Here is a 19598-nt window from a genome sequence, read left to right as displayed (position 1 = left end):
TTTAGGACATTAAGAGCTATTGCAGTTGAAAACAAGTGTCGAATATAAATTCGGACATGGGTACGTGGTTAACACAAGTTTAAATGACCATATCTCTATATTCATATTTCAACAAGCATAGAACATAGATGTCAAACATTGATACTTAAAGTAATTGTAAAGATGAATCCATTGCTGAACAGATTCTATCAATACTAGTGAACTAAGTTATGGAGTAAATGAGTATCGACAGCTTTTAGTAGTGTGTCAAATATATGTCCAACTATTTTAAGTTCTTCCATGTAGTTAGAAGATCATATCCGGCGCTAATATACGGATGTGTGTCAGACAAGAACATTGGACACGGATATTTGAAGAAAAATAAGAATCGGAGCAACATAAATATCAGCCATTAAAATGATAAAAGCAGGAAACTGCAGCTCGTTATCATCCTATTCCTAGCAAGACTCGACTCTTTTCCTCCATGGGGATCTAAAGAGTACGAATCAAAGAAACAAGAAACAAGAAACAGAGAACGAGGCTAATGATCATCAATGCTTACCTCATTCAGTGAAATGTTTCTCACTTTCTTTTGAACCACGTAAACAAGCAATTAACCACAATAATTAAGTTTCAACCCGACTATATATTCATCCAGCTAAAGTTTCAAAGAACAGAGTACCTGCAGCGGCCTAGTTTCACTGGCTTACCCTAGCAGTATGAAAGTATACCAGCTCCCAACATCGATAAACATTGCAGACTAATGATTGAATTACAAATGCAGTAACATATATCACCATGTTAAAACATTGACAGAATCAAGTTTGCTTATAAGCTACAAAAAATGAATAGCTGTGGAAAGAACAATGAGCTAAGTTTTCATTCGGAAAGCATATAAAGAACTCATAATTTAAAGACGAGGAACAAAAGAATACTATTTATCCAGACCGTAAACACAAAATTCCCACTGCATACACAACATTTGAATACTGTAACCTATAATTTAGCAGCATAAGATATCATACAAAGCCTATATCCTCAAGAAGAGGATACCTTAACGGCTTTAAAAGCCGGATGAAGCAGTCCAAGCTCATCTTTCACCTCAAGCGGATTACTGGTCTCGTTTCGTACTCTCTTAACCCTTCTACTGGCCAATGACTTGTGAGTGAACCCATAAATCTGAAGAATCTGATTATCCCCAAAATTGAATGCTCTATCCATTTGCTTCAAGCACCTCTCCACCGAGTAATCCCCAAACTTACCACAAGGTTTGCACCCCACAAAGTGGGTCACCAACGGCCAACGATGATCCCCTAAACCTGGGTGATAATTCTCAATCATTTCCTCATATCTATCAACCAAGATCCCCCAATAACCGTGCAAATAATAAGAATTCTCTAAGTAAACCTTATCACCCCACTTCTCCCTTTGAGTAGCCAACAAATAAACCATTGCAGACTGATCATCGGCTTCGAAAACGGGTCTATTCTTAAGCTCCCGGGTCAAAACCTTCCCTGCTTCTTCCCTAATCTTGCCTTTAGGACCCATTGGAGCCCAAGCATCAAGAATGTCAAGTGCCCATTGCCCATTCCTCAACAAAAAACTCCCAGTGTTTAGCCCAATCCAATTCTTCTGATCGTAAACCATTTCATTCCAACCGTGCATAACAAAGTTGGAGTCTTTATACCTTTCCCAAGGAACCTCAAATGCCATGTCAGTAAACATGGCGTCACTGTCCATCCACCACAAGAATTCCACCTCCGGATGCGAGAGCAAAAGCTTTCGAATCAACGGCAATTTCGCCCAAAACCCTGCCATTTCAGCATCCAACAGCGCCATGTTGTAAAATATCTCGATCCCGTGTAATCTACAATAATCGATCTTGTTCTTGATCGATTTCAATAAGTAATGATCACCGACAGGGTTCTCACAAGGTTTGGGAGATGAACCAGTGACTAAGAGAACCCTCGGTTTGTTTGGACCGATGAAATTTGGGTAATTAGGGTTTTCTTGCAGCCATCTAGAGCGTTGCTCGTCCCAATCGGAGATTCTGGGCCCGAGCGAATAGGGCGCGTTGGGATCGCGTTTCGGGACGTCTGGTTCCTCGTCGATTAAGATCTTATTGATGTCGAACTCGTTGTAGTTATTGGTGCCGGCGTTGGTGTCGGCGCCGTCGTGTTTATCTAAGGAAGTCGTTTGGACTTCTTCGAGGACGCGATGCGGCTCGCCACGTTTCCGGGAATAGAGGTGGTCGCGGATCTCGGCGAGGTCCTGTCCCGGAGTCCCGAATTTACCGGCTCCGATAGTGCCACGTAGGACGACGAGGGTGAGGACGAGGCAGAGGATGGTGACCTTGCAATGACGGAGAGCTCTCTGGATCTTTCTAGATCTTTGAGCTCCCAAGCAATTGTCTATCATCTTCCAGTTCGTTACCCGATCCGGACTAGCTTCAAATCCCTAACAATACGGAATTGGAAAGTAAGGATTTGAGAGAGAACCCTAGGAATTTGTGGGGGGGGGGGAGATATTTAGATTTCTCTGGTGAAAATGGCGTCGTTAAGTGTGGGTGTGCTTTAATTTCCGACCGGGAGAGTTGAAGACAGCTGTGGAGAACCGATGCGATGTGTCGGGGAGGGGAGGGTTGATTTTGTCTTTTCCAGATTTCTTTAGTTGGATTTCATATACTTTCACTACTGTTTCAAAGATATGTGCTTAAGGTAGTAGAGAATCATAAATTAAATTTATAAAGTCGACCGACACCTAAACATACCCAATAAGCTAAGCTTAATATCACCCACTTCCTCTTTTATGGTTTCCATCTTATCCTTTTATTCTTATTATACTTCAATTTAATTTCAACACATGGTATCACGATAAGCTATCTAAACAACATCTCCAATCATTTTCCTTTCACTTCCTAACTAGTCATTACTCAAATAAATCACCTGCAATTAGACCATCCATTTATAGTGAGAATACTCTCATCTCTAAGTATGATAACACATATAATGGTCTTGTCACTTGACCGACCACACATTCACCATATTCCATAATTGTCGATGATGTGACGCTACTAACTAAGTGACCATTCTCCTATAAATACCCTGAAGAACGATGAACAATTGTCAAATCTCTCACTCTTTTAATAACTTTAAGTCTCTTGTTTTCCTCTTCTTCAATTACTTTATTTATTTTTCAATAAATGATTAAAATATATCTAGAATATAGTACAGGAAATTTTATGATATTTTACGGACCTAAGTATCAGATATAAAAATTAAAGTAAATAAAAAATAGTTAAACGAAGGAAAAAATTATATTAACCCAAAAAAAACCAATGGGTTGGTATATTTAGCAAATAACAAGTTAACAACATGACACATGGTGTTATTATTATTTTGCATGTTAGCACTGACATGATGTCTATTTGTATTGCCGCTTTTATTTTTTAAATAAAATTAAAAATTAAAATTTAATTATTTGCTCAAAATCTGGAATTCTTGCATGTTCTCCAATTTTTATTCAAATAATGTTAGTTTTTTTTCTGGAATATTATTATATTGGGATTATTTACTCCTCGATGTTTGAGAAAAGTCGATATGATTGCTGCCATAATTTCTTTTTCTTTTATTTACTATTATCGCTTTAATTTTAATTCATGATATATCAATAATTGGAAAGAAAATCATATTTTAATTGTTATATTACATTTTACAAACAACACCTTCAAAAATTTATTGAAAATGGTTTAATTTACATCACGTTACACGATACGATGAAAATAATTAATTATATAATAATATAATGTTTTCATTGAATCTTATATTACGACTTGTAATGTTATATTTTTGAATGAAATTATAGTGTCAGTCATCTTATAATATCACATTCGGAACAAATGTCGTAATATAGGATGTAATCTTATCACAACCTTTTCTTAAGTTACTTAAGATTCTTGTTGAACAAAAAGAGGTTATTTAAAATTCTAGGTGAAATTTGAAATTTTAGATAAAATTATTGTAATTCCCCAAAATTTAGCCTTTGAAAAGAATAAGTATTTTAAAGGTGAATTAAGTATTTGGAGAGAAAGTATGAATAATGAAATTTATTAAGGACTAAATTGCATTTTTTAAAAGTTGAAGGACTACAAGTGCACATTGAGCATTTTTGAAAAGGAGGTGAAAACAAATAAATATTGTTATGAATGTGATATGGATATGTATTGATGTGTGGAGTTGAAAAATTGATATAGGGATCAAATTGAATAAAATGGAAAAGAGTGGGTACTAAAATGGAATTTTCCCATTCCATAGAGGAGAGACCTAAATGTTGTTTTCCAAATTTAATTGATATTTAGAGTCATAATGATGACATTAAAATCCCATAGTTGATGAGGTGGAAAGTGTGTGGAAATTTATGGAAATTGAGGTTGAAAATTGTTGAAATTTGATTCGATGATGGAATAAATGGACTAAATTGAAAAAGAAAAGGGAAAATTGTAAAATTTTCTACACAATTGGGAGGCTAAACGGCAATCGCTTGGGGCAGCAAAAATAGAAGGGAAAGAAACAAAAGGGGGAAAGACAGAAAAGGAAAACCTCCCATGCATTTTTCTTGAGTTTTTTCCTTAAAACCAAACTTAATTTCATATCCTAGAGTGATATGAAAATATTTTAATCATGGAAACAACTTAGATGAAGATGAAAGCGAAGAGAAAGCGAAGAGAATGATTAATTTCAAGTGAAGAAAAAGGTAAGTGCTTAAATGAATTAAAGTTAGTTTATTTTAATTTGATTATTTGAGTATTTAAATTTTAATATGAAATAATTAAATTAGACATGATTAAGATTATTGAATTTAGTAGTGAATATGTAATTAAAGGTATGTTAGTAATGTAAGAAATGATAAAGTGATAATTTAGTGGTTAGTAAATTTTATGAAACTAAGGATTAAATTATAAAAAGTGAAAAGTTATTTATTTGTCATTTTTATAAGTGAATAGATGTAGAATAGTGAAATTACTATAGAGATGACTAAATTGTAAAAGGTGTAAATTTTGATATGTGAAACAAATATTGTGATTAAAGGTTTAAATGGAGTGAAAAGTGAAAAGTGTTATAAAAGTAAATATTGGATTTTCATGAATTTAGGGATTAAATTGTAAAATGTTTAAAAATTACCAAGTGTGCTAAAAGAGTGAAATAAATATTTAAGTGAAGTGTTTTATGAAAGCAAAGTGTTATATGAAAGTGAATTAATGTATAAAGTGAGGATGTAGTGCATGTGGTTATATAATTCAAAGTGAATAAGTAAGGTGACACAAACAAAGTGATATATGTGATATGTCAAGTATGTTATACGAAAGTGAATATGTGAATGTGTGAAATGAAAATATTATGTATATGCTTATGTAATTTAAAATGAATGAATAAAGTGTTATGTGAATAAATGACTTAATGAGCTTAAAGGATATATAATATGTGATATGAAATGATTTTGGGGTTAAGAGGGGCTAGGGGTGACCGCACCTCGGCGTGCGTGTGCTGAGGTTATGAATCAAAACAAATACAATTAGAATATAGCGGTGTGCTGCAAGTGTGATAGGTCAGTTGTAATATTTATAAGTGTCACAATGGAACACTCTGAGTATTCCAAGGATTGAACCCAGGAGTGTTTAGGTAATAAGGTGATCCACAAGGAAAATGCATGTAACCCTCGATAGTTTGCTCCATGTTGAAGTGTTGCACCTACGAAGTAGTGAAGGCTCAATGTTGCGACACCCATATCCATTGTAGTTCTCCTCAAGGTTTGGCCATCATTTTTTCCCTACACCAACTCAAACGCACCATTAGACTTCCAATGGCACCATTTTGCCAACTTGGGTTTCAAATGGAGTAAAGCTAAGCAAAAACGATTATTAATACTAAATACTAAAAATCAACAAAAGTATAGAAAAAAACTCGTAAATTGCTTGAGAATAAGCTCATCGAGTGTTTTAGAGAGCTTGATTTGACGTATCAAATTACGATAGATCAAGGGGTTCGAATGGGAACTAGGCTAGTGTTGCGGAGGTTTAAAGGAGATTAGGAGAGGATAAATGGGTTATGTTATATGTTTAATGGAGTTTCCTATGTTTTCTAGAGTTCTCTTAAAGGCCAAGAGTTTTGTTTTGGCATGGAGCTTTGGAATTTATTGAAATATTGCATGATCTGAAATATCGTATGTTCTGATTGATTGAAACTTCTCTGAGACTCACTAAAGACTGCAAAAGTGAAGTGTGAAAGTAAAAGTGCGTGTGTATGTCTAATAATATGTGAAAAAAAGATAAAAGTGAACATGTAAATTAAGTGTTAAATAACATATGTGAATTAAGTGTTTACGCTATATTTGTGAAACGAGAGAAAGATTTTGATATGTAAATGTAAAAGTTAATTAGTAATAATATATGTTAAATTAAAAATTATAAGTTATAAAGCTTATTTAAATGATTTTATGTTTTGGAAATTAATTAAAAGTTTAAGTATACTAGTGAAAGAAACTGTGAATAAATATTATTAAAAATTAATTAAATTATATATATATGGTAAGATTGAATTCAGTTGACTACTTTCTAGACTATTCATATAACTTAACGCGTTTATTTAAACACGTAGGTGAAAGAAAGTAGATTAAAAATACGAGAAGTACTTCTTCACAAGGATCACATCAACCCTCAAAGTTTCAAAGCTCTTTTGGTTTATGATTTTGGACATAGAATGACAATTCACGTAAGGCGTTTATGCTGTGTTTAAATGACAGTCTTGGGAAATTACATGGTATTTAGTAATAAGAATGAAAATATAATATTTTGGATGTTAATTTAATACATTTTGAGGACTAAATATGTTAGTAAATGTTTAGAAATGATTTGAGAAGTCTAAATTGAACTTTATAAAAATAAAATTAAGTATAAAAAAGATATATCTAATATTTAAGTGACTTAGTGCTTAATTTGACATTCGTTCCTTGAGTTATCGATTTAACCCGAACAAGAGATGTTACAATTACTCTATCTTCATACTACTTTATGGTTTGTTACCTTGATCGTTAAGGATCTATTTTTTTACAACGTCTGTTGAATGCTTTAGAAAAATTACTAGTGTTCAGAAAAATGTGGTTTGTGAAGTATAGTGTATTATAAAAATTGTAATTTAAGGTTAAAATATTATTTTTGGACATGATTATAGAAAATTAAAATTATTTAAGTTATATGAAGTTTAAATAGTTTAATATAACAACACATAAAGTATAAAATTAATAAATAATATTTGAATAATTTAATGTTATTATTCATAAAATTATTTTATTGACGCAATCAGATTGTGGGGTGGCGTTGCCTTCTTTGACTGAAGCCCTCGTTTGATATATAAATAAAATAAATAAAAAAAGGGGCAAAGAGCGAAGAAAAAGTCAATTATTTGAGAGAGAGTCTCTATTTTTTTTTCATTTATTTATTTATTTTTCAAAATCTCCATTTGATCTCGCTAATTATGATACAATTCAAACACCGTCTTCCCATCCTCTTCTCTTCTCTGTCACCGCTTCTCTCACGGCGCCGCGCACGTTAGCCAATGGACCTAATGCATCATTCTTCTACTTTTTTGCTCCCTACGATTCCCCTACACCACCGCCCTTCTCTAACGTACGCCCTTGTTGTTCTTAACCAAACCCTCCCCAGATTCGCCCCCTTGCTTTGGAAACACGGTACTTATCCTGCGTCCTCTTCTCTTTTTTTTTTTTTTGTTTCTGTTTGACGATTTAATTTTTTCCTTTACTTTTTTGTTTAGTGCAGCTCAGCTTCGTCTCTGTGCTGATGGTGGCGCCAACCGTGTGTTCGATGAAATGCCTCTGTTGTTCCCTGAGGAAGATGCTTCCGATGTTCGACTCAGGTTTTTTTTTTTTTTTGTCTTTATTTACCGCTTCTGCGTTTGTCTTATAATGACTCTGTTGAAATTGATTTACGTGCCTCTGTCTGCATCTTTTGATTTGAACTCTTATATAAGTTAAACGGTATGTTCTTTTTAGTTTCATCATGATTTGATCCAGGCAATGCTTAACAAAAGCTTGCGTTGAAATATTTATGCTGAAAAGATATGTGTTTGAAGAATTGAAATTGACGTGAAAAAGTGCAAAATATTAAAAAATAATTAATAATAATAATAAAAGTTAAGAAAATGCTGACCTTAAAAGTTATGCCCACTGCTGAATGGGACCTTAAATTGATGTTAACTGATGCTAATGCTTTAGTTGTTATTTTAAAATGTTTTATAAACATGGTGCTTTGTTTCATTGCAGATACAAACCGGATGTAATTAACGGTGATATGGATTCAATACGAAAGGAAGTACTTGATTTTTATAGGAGCCTAGTAAGTTTTCAAATTTCCTTTTGTAGAACCATTTAGCTCATCATGTTGATCTTGTTTTCCTTTAGGACTCTCTAGCTTGCTCTCACTTATTCTTCACCAGTCTCATGTTTTAACTTGCGGTTAATGCATTACATCTCTCTAGTTTATATATTCCGACCACTCGACATTTTTCGCTTGCTTCTTTGGTGCAGGGAACGAAGATTATCGATAAATCCCATGATCAAGACACCACGGACCTACATAAATGTATAACATACATCTGGGACTTCGCTCCGGATGCGAATAAGTCTAGTGTATGTTAAACTTAATTGCTCTAGTATTTTTTCTTTTTTGAAGTGTCACTGTTTGTGAACCTTCATTTTACTTTCATTTTACCTTTATTATCATTAGTACTAAAATATTAGTTTTAGGAGCTGGTATTTGTTATAGTTAGGACATGATCTTACCATATGCTATACATTTTTATCTATAGTCTATGTGCTTTGATTGATAGTTTATCTTTTATTTTTCTGGATTTAATGGCAGCTTTGCATTCTTGTTGCCGGAGCACTTGGTGGACGATATGACCACGAGATGGGAAACCTAAACGTTCTATATTGTTTCTCCTCCTTGCGGATAGTCCTTTTGTCGGATGATAGTCTCATCTATCTTCTTCCTAGGACTCATCATCACGAGATTCATATTCAAACATCTGTTGAGGGCCCACACTGTGGACTCATCCCAATCGGGGCGCCATCGAGGAGTAGTACAACAACTGGGCTCCGGTGGAATCTGAGTAAGTATATGAGTACTTTACTTTAGTGTTTGCTTTCCATTTACTAGGCTATTGAACTGAAGTGGACACAATTTCATGCTTTACTCATGTCATAAGTTTTACATGCCTTATTATGTCAATGTAGAGAAAGAAGCTAATTTTATGTTATGTGCTTTACAATGTGTCCCTTACATTCACCAATAAACATTGGTAAATCTTTTACATGTTTAGAATCTGTTACCTCTTTGTGTCATTTCATTATGATCCAAAGGACCAAGGAGATATATATATTTTGAGATATTAATATATATTTTGAGATATTAAATGTCACTTAAAATAGCTTCTTTCCTACCACGCTACTCAGATAGAAATATTCGGAACTACTGAGCTCGCGTGACTAGTGACTCCTTTGAATTGCCTTTCTATTATAGTAAATGTAAACCTTAGTATGCTGTCTTAAGTCTATTTTGTGGTATTCACATCTAGATGATAGCATACCGGATTATTCCTTTCTACTTAGCTTGGCTGCAAAATTATGGTAACAATGATCTTCAATTGTACGCTGTTCTCATACTTCCATCAGGAGCCAGCTTTTTTGACATTACCGTTATGAGTTTATCTTATTTTTCTTGTTCCAGATAACACGGAGATGAGATTTGGTGGTTTAATAAGCTCGTCGAATATAGTCGTAGGAGAGAAAGTCACAGTGCAATCAGATACTGATCTTCTTTGGACCATTTCCATTAAAAAGTTGTAGCCTGACTTTAGGTTTCTATGAGTTTCCCAGGTTGCAAATTTCTCTAATTTTTAACTTATTTCACTTATGAAGATTTGTTACATCCAAGGTGTGGTAAAATCATTGTTTAATGCTTAAGCCCCTATATTAAGGAAATGTGCTTAGCATGGGTATGTTCAATTTTCTTATTTTCAAGTTTTTTTCTTTATATTTGGTTGAATGTCTGGAGGGTTCGAATATGAATGCCCACTATATAGTATAGCTAATCTGAATTGCAAATTATAGAAGTAAAGAGGATTTAGATAATGGGTGTTCGAAGGTTAATATAGTCACATTCCCTTGATATCGTTGTGTATGTAAATTTTAACTTCTCTTAACTCTCTATTCTTAGAATTCTAATCTTTATATAAATGGTTAAACAATGAAAAACTGAAGTTGGATAATGGTCGATTTATAAAATACAACCAGAAAAAACTATCCTCTAAAGGGGCCAAATGTTAATTGTAGTAAATAGAAGGATAGAGTTGGTATCAACCTTCAACACCAACTCAATTCGTAAAATCACATATAAATTTTAAGAAATGTGTAATATAACATATCTCAATTTTGATTTTTATGATAATAATAATTTGCATGTACTATAAACTGTTTGGAAAATGTCAAAATTAATGCTAAATACAAAATAATAAAAAAAATCTAACCATATATTTTTAATTAATTTACAAAAAATTGTCCGAATCTAAAATATTGATTCTTTTTGGTGGAAAATAGTTAATCCAAATTTACAATTTCAAAAGCACCACTACCCTTATCATTATTAATGGCTTCAATTATACTCGCAAAAGTAGTTGTCAACCCATTTACTCCCTATACATTAGCAGGAGTTATTTTGGCAATCTGATCGGCAACACAATTAACCTCCCTAGGGACATGTTATGCCACCCAATATTCTTTATTCTGTATCAGTTGCTGAACACGTCTAACCAGAGCATTCCTCCCTTGGATTGGTTGGACTACCACAGAATTATTAGTCTGAATCAAAATCTTGTCTACACCCCACTTTCGTAAAAGAGTCGGTCAATCCAAAATACCTCATAACTCAACATCAAAGACGAACATTCCTCCAAAAAATGATTGAAACCTAAAATCCAATCACCTATATGATACTGCACCACTCTCCCTGCAGACGTTAAACTTGTAGTCAAATTAACTACAGCATCAGTATGCAGGTGAACCTAATTATCTAATAAAGGGTACCTCTGAATGGAGGCACATCTTTGAGTCAAAACCTCCTTATATGTAGATCAAATTTATCTCACCCAAATAATAAAAACTTCAACAATCTCAACGGCATTTCTTGTAAATCCTTGAAAGACGAATAAATTTCTATTCTTCCAAATGCATCAAGCCAAATAAACTTACCCAACCAACCCAAAATCCAAAATATTATTATGGATTTCGTTAAGAAGGCAACCATGGAATTAATTAAGGGAAATTATGGCGAATGAGTGGGACTTAACTGCTGCTTAGTTCTTGTATTTAAGCATGTTAGAAGCGAGAAGAATCTTATGGAGGAAATTATTGCGAGTAAACCTCTCATCCCCAAAACCCAACACTTTCCTCATAACCTACCCACCAACACCCCTCGCTCTCAGTAACATCTTTTATCTACATCACCACCACAAAGTAAAAAAAAAAGAATCATTAAAGCCTTATTACAAGAGTAATATTATATTTTGTTTTTAAAAAAAATAAATTATTATTATTTAAATAAAAGTAAATTAATTTTTCATTAAAAATTATCCACTAAAAAATTAGCGGGATTAACTTAAAATGAATAAAATTTTTGACAAAAAAATAAGTATATAGATTGATTTACTTATTTTTAATAGAATAAATAGAATGCAATACGACTCATAATACAAAAATTTCTATTGTACTTTTAATTTTAAAATTATATTTTGTTTAAATATATTATGTTTAACTATATTTTCTATACCAGTAAATAGTGGTGAGTGTTCGACCGAATCAAGTAAAAAATTTTCGAGTTAATCGAGTTCACAAGTCCTATTTTATTATTCTAACTTGATTTGAAATTTCTACGAATCAAGTCGAATGAAATGAAATTGAGTCGAATTGAGTGAAATTATTCGAATTAAATTAAAAAACTAAACATGTCAAATTAAAATCTTATTACAGTATAACTAATTTCATGGTAGAGCACATAAATTTGAAACCAAATATGTTTAAAAACTTAGATACTTTAATATGATAAACTTGAATAATTAATTAACTTATTTAGTTCTTCAAAATTATTATTTTAGAAAATTTTAATATTTCAAATTCCTTTATATGTTTTTTAGAATTTTTAGAATTTGTTAAAATATATAAATTTTGAAATTTTATAAATATTTTGAATTTTAAAATTTTTTAATTATTTTGTAATTTTTGTTGGGAGAGACTAATTTGTTCATTTTCAAAGTTGAGACAATCAAAATATTTACACCAATCTATTATTTGAATTGTAAAATTCAACTCGACTCAAATTCGAATCGAGTTATTCAAGTTGACTCAAATAATTGAATAATTTAATTTTATTAACTCTAAATTTATTTTTAAATTTTTTAATCGAATCAAATTTTATCCACTTTAGCTATTAATAAAAATATAATTCACTCCCATATAAAAATTAATATTTAATTAAGTAAAAATAATATTAAATAACACTTGAGAGAGAAATCGAATTCGGACAAAAATAAGAACAGAAAAACCCGAAGTGAGATCCTGTTTCTTCTCTTGTTGGTATTTTCGATTTCTTTTTCATTTTTAATTTAGGGTTTTTAAGCCGATTGATTATCGCTCTCTCTCTTCCCTCATTTTTTGCTACCAACAAAAAGCTTCTTTTTTTTCTTTTTCTTTTTTCTTTATTTATTTATAAAAGCCCCGTTATATTATTCTCCGATCGTGCTAGGGTTTAGGCGTAAAGCGTAATTGCTGTACGGTTAATAAGATTTCAATTCCAAGGTTTTATAAGTACTTTGTTTTCTTTATCATACTCTCTTTGATATTGTTCTTGATTCCTTTGCCTGTTTTTCCTTTTTTTTTTGTCCTGCAGGTTTTTTTTGTTCTTCGCTAGGGTTATTCTTCATTCAAAGAGAAGGAAAAAGATGGTATGTTAATCTCTTTTAACTTACCTTGTTTGTCTGTTTGGTTGCTTAGAAAACCCTGGAAAATTAGGCAATCGGAAAAAAAAAAATTAAACTTTTCATATGCTATCAAAGGGTTTTTCGGTTAATTTTGCTTTCTTAAGGTGTTTTCATTCAAAGAGAAAGAAAAGGATACTAGGTTAGTCTTTTAAATTACCTTGTTTGTCTGTTTGGTTGCTTAGAAAGCCTGGGAAATTCTAAAAAACAACTTTCTTATGCATTCAAAGGGTTTTTCGTTTAACTTTGGTTTCGTAATGTTTTTATTCAAAGAAAAGGAAAAAGATAGTATATTAGTCTTTTGAATTACATTGGTTATCTGTTTGGTTGCTTATAAACACCAGGAAACTAGGGAAATCAAATTGAGACAAAAAAAAAGAAGCAACTTTTGATACGCTATCAGATGATTTTTGGGTTAATTTTGATTTCTTAAGGTGTTTTTGAATACTTTGTTGTCTTTGCTCGACTCACCTGTCTTATCTATTATGCAAATCTTTGGCAGCTTCCTCTTTCTCTACTAAAAACGGCACAGGGTCATCCTATGGTAAGAACATTTACATTTCCTCGTATGCCTCTACATATGGTACAAAAAGTTCTCTTCAGTAATTGATTTTTAAAACAATTGTGTGTTTTTGTGTCTGTGTTTCTTATTTCTATTTGCTAATAGTTGGTGGAACTGAAAAATGGGGAGACATATAATGGACATTTGGTCAATTGCGACACTTGGATGAACATCCATCTTCGTGAAGTTATCTGTACTTCAAAGGTGCAAAAATGAATTCATTCATTCTATGTTTCTTGTTTTATTTATTTCTTCTTATGATAAAAGTAGGGGTGTTGTTTTTTAAAACATTTTTTTATAAATTATGGTCAGGGTTTGATTGAGAAAATATAATGTAGGATGGAGACAGGTTTTGGAGAATGCCTGAATGCTATATCCGTGGAAATACAATTAAGTATCTTCGAGTTCCTGATGAGGTATCTTTTACTCCATGTATATGCTGTTGTTTTATTACTAACTTTGCATCATAGAGATTATTTATCATGTGTTTTTAGCTTCGTTTATGTTAGAATTTTGTAAATGCTTGATTTTTAGTTGCTTCCATGAAAGGATAGAGTGGAATTTTATCTATTTCATTGTTGAATAAGCTTTCTTTGTCTTCTGTGGTGTTAAAAGTAGTATTCATTTATCTGAAGCTAAGTCGGTAATTTGATTTACTATACAACAAGTTGATAAACTTGGATCTGTAAAATGCAAAATTTAGTTCTTGTTACTTGATCAGCTTTGGGTTTTAAAGGTTTCATATAAATTGCTGCTTGTTTTTGTTATAGTTTTCTTGTGCTGTCCTCTAACCATTTTAGTATCCTTTAGCCATTCCATTAATATTAGTAACTTTCCCATTTGAATTTCAGGTAATTGATAAAGTTCAGGAAGAAACAAAGAGTCGTGCAGGTATGATTTATAATTCTCTTGCTAACTACTGGATGGGATGGATAATTATCTTGGTATTCAATTTTTTGGGTTACAGAGTATTTTGCGTGGCAACCGTATTATATTCCTATGTTATTTGAACTCGTGTGACTGCTGGATATTGGTATGCGTCTGACATGGGTACTTTTTTAACCTGGCTTTTTTATTATTTTGCTTACCTTTTCAGATAGGAAGCCTCCTGGTGTAGGCCGTGGGAGAGGCAGGGGTCGAGAAGATGGTCCTGGTGGAAGGCAACCAAAAGGAGCTGGGCGTGGGCTAGATGATGGTGCTAGGACTACAAGTGGAGGCCGAGGGAGGGGTGGTTCAGGTGGAAAAAACACTGGAGGCAGAGGTAAACTTGCTGAAAGCCCCGAAACCTGGTTTTGTAGCTCTGCAGATGATTGAATAATCCATTATGACTGGCTTAACATTTGATAAATTAAGACTGATGGATTGATTGCTGTTTGTTTTTGTTTTGGCAGGTAGTGGCCGGGGTCGGGGTTGATGCAGCGCTCTACTTTGTTTTGAGGGGGTAACATGGGCTATTTTAAGAAGCAGGTTGCATCCAAATGACTGAAGTTGGAGGATTAGTTCTATCAAAAAGTGGTTGCCTTTTAAGTGCCAAATGTTAGGTACATTGCATAAGTCATATAAGGATCCGTGTATTGTGGTTTTTTATCATTTAACTGTGTTTTTTAGTTATTGAGTTAATAGCTTGCAAAGACAAATTGTTGTTAAATTTATTGGTTCAAGTTAATGATGGTCTCTGTGCCTTTCTTCTGTTGTTTACCTGCTTGCTATTTATTGAATTTACCCGAAATAAGAAAAAAGAGCTCTACTTTGTAAAGGTATAGCAGAGTTTGGCCATGTATTTGTCTCATTATCGTGTTTCACATATTTGATATATCAATATGTTGTGTTAGGTGTGTTTTTTTGACACATTTGAGTACTCATATGTTGGGTTTGCTTTTTTTTTTTTATTCTTTTCGTGGTTTAGTTATTTGTCAGTCGTGTGAGGAACCAAATTGAACAGTTTGGTTTATTTAGTTCTCAAGTACACCCTATATATATATATTTATCAATTTCATATATATATCTGCAAGGGTGTCAGGCACTTTCATTGATCACTCATAATAAATCTACCATGTTAGTTGACAACCAAAATCCATTTTTTTACTAAGGGAAATATCATACGATAGAAAAGTTCATGGGTTAACAAACTAGAATGTGAATAAGCACAAACAGAAAAAATCACTAGATCTAAGAAAATCAAAGTGTCGTTCTAGTAACTGCATTCGGTGGAGGCTGAAGTGGCAAAAAAGATGAATACAACAAGAATGGGGCTAGACTAGCACTACTAAAAAACTACTGGAGATGCATGCTAGTCCTCAAATGGCCGAACCTTCCATGGAACAAGATTAGAAGAAACAATTAAAATATCACTAAAAGCCTATAACTACTAATGTTGTTGCTGCTTTTTGAAAAAATAAAGTAGACTAAGTAATAGTAAAACCGACTTTATTTATGATAGCATTTACCTTAACTCATTTGCTAAAAGACCAATTAAAAAATCGAGAAAAAGAGAAGAACCAGAAAGTGGAGAGGGAAAACCTACCTTTTATGGCAATACCTAAATCCATGGTTAAATGCTTTTGTTTACTAGAATTATAGTTTTAATCTGTTGGCTTTTTAGTGCTGATAAATATGTTTTGATTCTTATTTGACAAGAGGTATGAAGTTACTTAAATTATTTATCATTGCATCATTTGTTAGTTGATTAATTATGATTTTATTGATAAATATATCATTTTATCGAGAAAAACTAATAAATAAATGGAAATAAGAGGACGATGAGCACAAAATTGTTCCAAATATCTCAAAAATAAGGAAATGAAAATGGTGGATAATGAGTTTACTAAAATTCAAAGTATTTCACATTCAAGAAAATTAGATTTTTTTTTTCTTTGGGTCCCAAGAACAAGGTTCTTTTTTACTTCGATTGAGGGTTAATGAAAGTGATAGTAAAAACCGAATAAAATTATGGTGATAATAAGTGGATAGGGATGACAAGAAAGTGAGACAGACTAATGTTTTGCTCATCACCTGTTTGAACCCTACCTCATTAAAATTTGTTTTTTTTTTTGGGTAAGTTATAAGAGGAGAACAAAGTCTCACGGTAACACGATTAGCACAATTCAAATTCAAGTCACACCTAAAGCAATAAACACCTTGACCATCAAGACAAATTGATTATCGGAGACCCACAAAAAAAAAAAAGCTTACACCTTTGATATAAAATAGACTTAAAATATGATTATGACACAACAAAATTCACAAACACGAAAGTCTGCTTAGGTTATAATCATCGTACTAAAATAATCCCAACACGAAGATGAAATCGAAAATCTCATTTCTAAATTGTAACCATAGAACCTTGAATTATGCCCTCAATCAGTTCATACAAACAGCACACTTTTGATAATTATAGGTTTTTACTAGAATTTATTGTTATATCGGGCAGCTAACAATCACATCATGTGCTTGCATCGGTTTCCTTCTTTTCCATAGTCCCGGCACCTTGCTCCTCCGGCTTAGCATTTCCATCTGCCTTGTTCATGTCTTGCTCAGCTGGCTTCGTCACTTCTTGCTCTACAAACGATGGAATGTTTAGCCAACGTCAAAACTGATTCAATGGCAACATAATGCTAATGTCTTGCAGGGTTCTTACCTTCATCGTCACTGCTGTCCTCAAACTCATCCATGCCACCGCCATCCATGCCTCCCATATTGCCAAAGCTCTGCAAGACACGATATTCAGTTAGAAAGGAAATACTTGTAAGTTATTATAAAATTTGAAAAATACAGATGAAGTATTAGATATATGCGTACCGAGAAGTCCATTCCTCCCAAGTCAATATCACCAGGACCTATTTAAAAGTATTAGCAATTAGTAAATGATCAATATCATATCCCCATACCGTATACGAATATGCATCAGACAGAAGTACTGAAAACGGGTATTTTCAGAAAAAAAAAAAAAAAAAGAATCGGAGAAGCATCAATAATAAAAACACTAACCATTGTCTTCATCTTCATCGACCCATTTGTCCCAATCCACTTTAATATAATGGGGGGCCTTGCCTTCGCTGCGCAATAGTTTTTTCCACCACACTTTCTCGGCTTTCTCCAACACACAAACTATGTTCCGGACTCCTATACTAATTTTGCTTTCCTTTTGTCCAAAAAGAGAACAATAGAAATACGATAAGAAAATTTTCGGAATGTACTTTGCTCAGAATATCAATATCACACTAACAACCGACAAATGTCCGGAGGGCAAAATGTTTATCATCAGACATGCATACATCAAGGGCATTCTGCAGTAGCAAACACCGCATGCAAACAGGATACACTATGAAGAGATCCAGGAAAAATCTAGATTTAGACATGTTGTGTTAGTAAAATAAAAGTTATTGCTCGATCGTATAATCAAATAGCATTAGTATACTGATACACCTGAAACTCGAGTTTACAAAATCTAGCAGGCTTCAAAAAGAACCGACTTGCAAATGTTCAAAATTCATTTTAAAACAACAAATCAGCAGCATTATACTGCTGGTACCGTCCACCGATAATCATTCATATGTACCATACACTCATTATTATCATCATGATCATCATTTATAAACATCGAATCAGCAGGACAATACTAACAACACAATTCACTAATCATCATCATTGAAGACTCGAAAACCCTAAAACACGAGACACGACGTTTCATCCGACGTTCAGAAATAACTAGATGTCGGAATCTACCTCCACATTGACCTTATCATAAAGATCCAACTTCAATTCATAAAGGTTATTGTCAGCTCCGGCATTAGCCGAAAGAGTAAACACTCCCTCGGGTTCAAGATTGACCTTCGCATTCTTCGAATCCGGTAATAGCACCGTAATGTAAACCTTGTCAGCTCTTTCAGCCCACTTTACCTCTGGATGACGACTACAAAAAAAAAATCAAGTTTTAAACATGGTTAATAAAAGAACAATTAAAAGAAAAAGAGCAAATTGGCAATGTGAAAAAATCCCAGATAGGCAACCTAATCAAAACCCCATTACAGCCTTCATTTACCAAGAATTAAATAACAGAACCAAATTAATGAAATAAAATCGACAATGTTCAAACATTCCATATATTTTCCCTATGAAAAGTAAAAGCAAAGAAAATAAAATCATTATTAGACAAAGATACTGAAAGAAGAGATTTAAGAACATGTTGAAACAGATAATAACAAGGACAGAAACAATGTCAAAACCATAAAACCAAACGAAAACAAAACATCAAAACATGTAAAAAGAATTAAGATTATAAGGTTACCTCATGATTAGTGAGAAGAAGTATAGATTGAAAAACCCTAGAAAAACAGCAAACCGGTAATAATGATGATAATGTGTAAGAGAAACTGCAATGGAACAAGACAAGGTTTTGGCCCTTTGGTTTTTTCGCTTATATTTGTGAGTAAAGAAAGGTTCCTTCTTCTAGTACTTTCTTTTTCTTTTACGAAACTTTATTATTGAATAATTTTTAAAGAGAAAAAAAAGGTTTTTTCATTGTATCGGTGTCGTTTGATCTTGTTACATCTGACGGTTCAAAATCGTTACCAGCATCATCTTCATCAACAAAAGGTGTCTGGTTTGCCCATTAGCCACTTTTGGTATAAATTTGAATTTTTATTTCAAGTTTTTGGGTAAATTCATTAGTAGCCACCCAGCTATTAAAGATTACAAAGTGGTCACCTAATTATTAGTAAATTTCTTTTTTGGTCACTCAACTATTCAATTTTATCTTTTTAGGTCACTAGCGAGCTAATGGTGGCGACTTTTAAAATTGGTATAATAGCAACTTTAATCCTTAATGTTTATACATTATATCAATTTAGTCTTTATTCTAAAAATTCAACCATCAATATTTACACATTGTGTAATTTAGTTTTTTTTTTTTGCGCTTTACTTTTCTTTGTGACCTTTTCAATTAAAAAGCTAAAACA

General features: G+C 32.8%; 4 protein-coding genes across 8 annotated transcripts; 2 read left to right on the top strand and 2 right to left on the bottom strand.

The window, feature by feature from the left end:
- Window positions 1-746: 746 nt before the first annotated feature.
- Window positions 747-2719, bottom strand: LOC105790445 (xyloglucan 6-xylosyltransferase 2). Its single transcript, XM_012618043.2, has one exon. The coding sequence runs from the start codon at window positions 2395-2397 to the stop codon at window positions 1018-1020; it is 1380 nt and encodes a 459-aa protein (XP_012473497.2). The 5' UTR covers window positions 2398-2719; the 3' UTR covers window positions 747-1017.
- A 4702-nt stretch (window positions 2720-7421) lies between these two features.
- LOC105790444 (thiamine pyrophosphokinase 1) lies at window positions 7422-10084 on the top strand. Of its 2 annotated transcripts, none has more exons than XM_012618041.2 (6): window positions 7422-7722; window positions 7811-7907; window positions 8314-8386; window positions 8578-8679; window positions 8912-9161; window positions 9779-10084. In XM_012618041.2, the coding sequence occupies exons 1-6, from the start codon at window positions 7590-7592 to the stop codon at window positions 9895-9897; spliced, it is 774 nt and encodes a 257-aa protein (XP_012473495.1). In that variant the 5' UTR covers window positions 7422-7589; the 3' UTR covers window positions 9898-10084. The 2 variants fall into 2 exon arrangements, with proteins under 2 accessions (XP_012473495.1, XP_012473496.1); XM_012618042.2 differs by having other exon boundaries at window positions 7576-7722; window positions 7806-7907.
- Window positions 10085-12605: 2521 nt separating this feature from the next.
- On the top strand, window positions 12606-15339 carry LOC105790442 (sm-like protein LSM4). 4 transcript variants are annotated; one of them, XM_052634106.1, is made up of 8 exons: window positions 12606-12654; window positions 12993-13046; window positions 13582-13623; window positions 13747-13845; window positions 13980-14057; window positions 14493-14532; window positions 14738-14902; window positions 15033-15339. In XM_052634106.1, exons 2-8 carry the CDS (start codon window positions 13044-13046, stop codon window positions 15053-15055), a joined length of 450 nt encoding a protein of 149 aa, XP_052490066.1. In that variant the 5' UTR covers window positions 12606-12654; window positions 12993-13043; the 3' UTR covers window positions 15056-15339. The 4 variants fall into 4 exon arrangements, with proteins under 4 accessions (XP_052490066.1, XP_052490065.1, XP_012473489.1 ...); XM_052634105.1 differs by having other exon boundaries at window positions 12608-12678; window positions 12992-13046; XM_012618035.2 differs by lacking the exon at window positions 12606-12654 and adding an exon at window positions 12690-12900 and having other exon boundaries at window positions 12992-13046.
- A 1541-nt stretch (window positions 15340-16880) lies between these two features.
- LOC105790441 (uncharacterized protein OsI_027940) lies at window positions 16881-19119 on the bottom strand. The gene is made up of 6 exons (XM_012618034.2): window positions 18929-19119; window positions 18367-18553; window positions 17629-17782; window positions 17440-17477; window positions 17279-17348; window positions 16881-17199 (listed from the first exon to the last, which is right to left on the bottom strand). The coding sequence occupies exons 1-6, from the start codon at window positions 18931-18933 to the stop codon at window positions 17084-17086; spliced, it is 570 nt and encodes a 189-aa protein (XP_012473488.1). The 5' UTR covers window positions 18934-19119; the 3' UTR covers window positions 16881-17083.
- Window positions 19120-19598: the final 479 nt, after the last annotated feature.

Source organism: Gossypium raimondii, chromosome 8, assembly GCF_025698545.1.
Source record: "Gossypium raimondii isolate GPD5lz chromosome 8, ASM2569854v1, whole genome shotgun sequence".
Classification (NCBI taxonomy): Eukaryota; Viridiplantae; Streptophyta; class Magnoliopsida; order Malvales; family Malvaceae; genus Gossypium; species Gossypium raimondii.
Note: the sequence above shows the minus strand (reverse complement) of the source record. Positions and strands in the feature narration are given on the sequence as shown.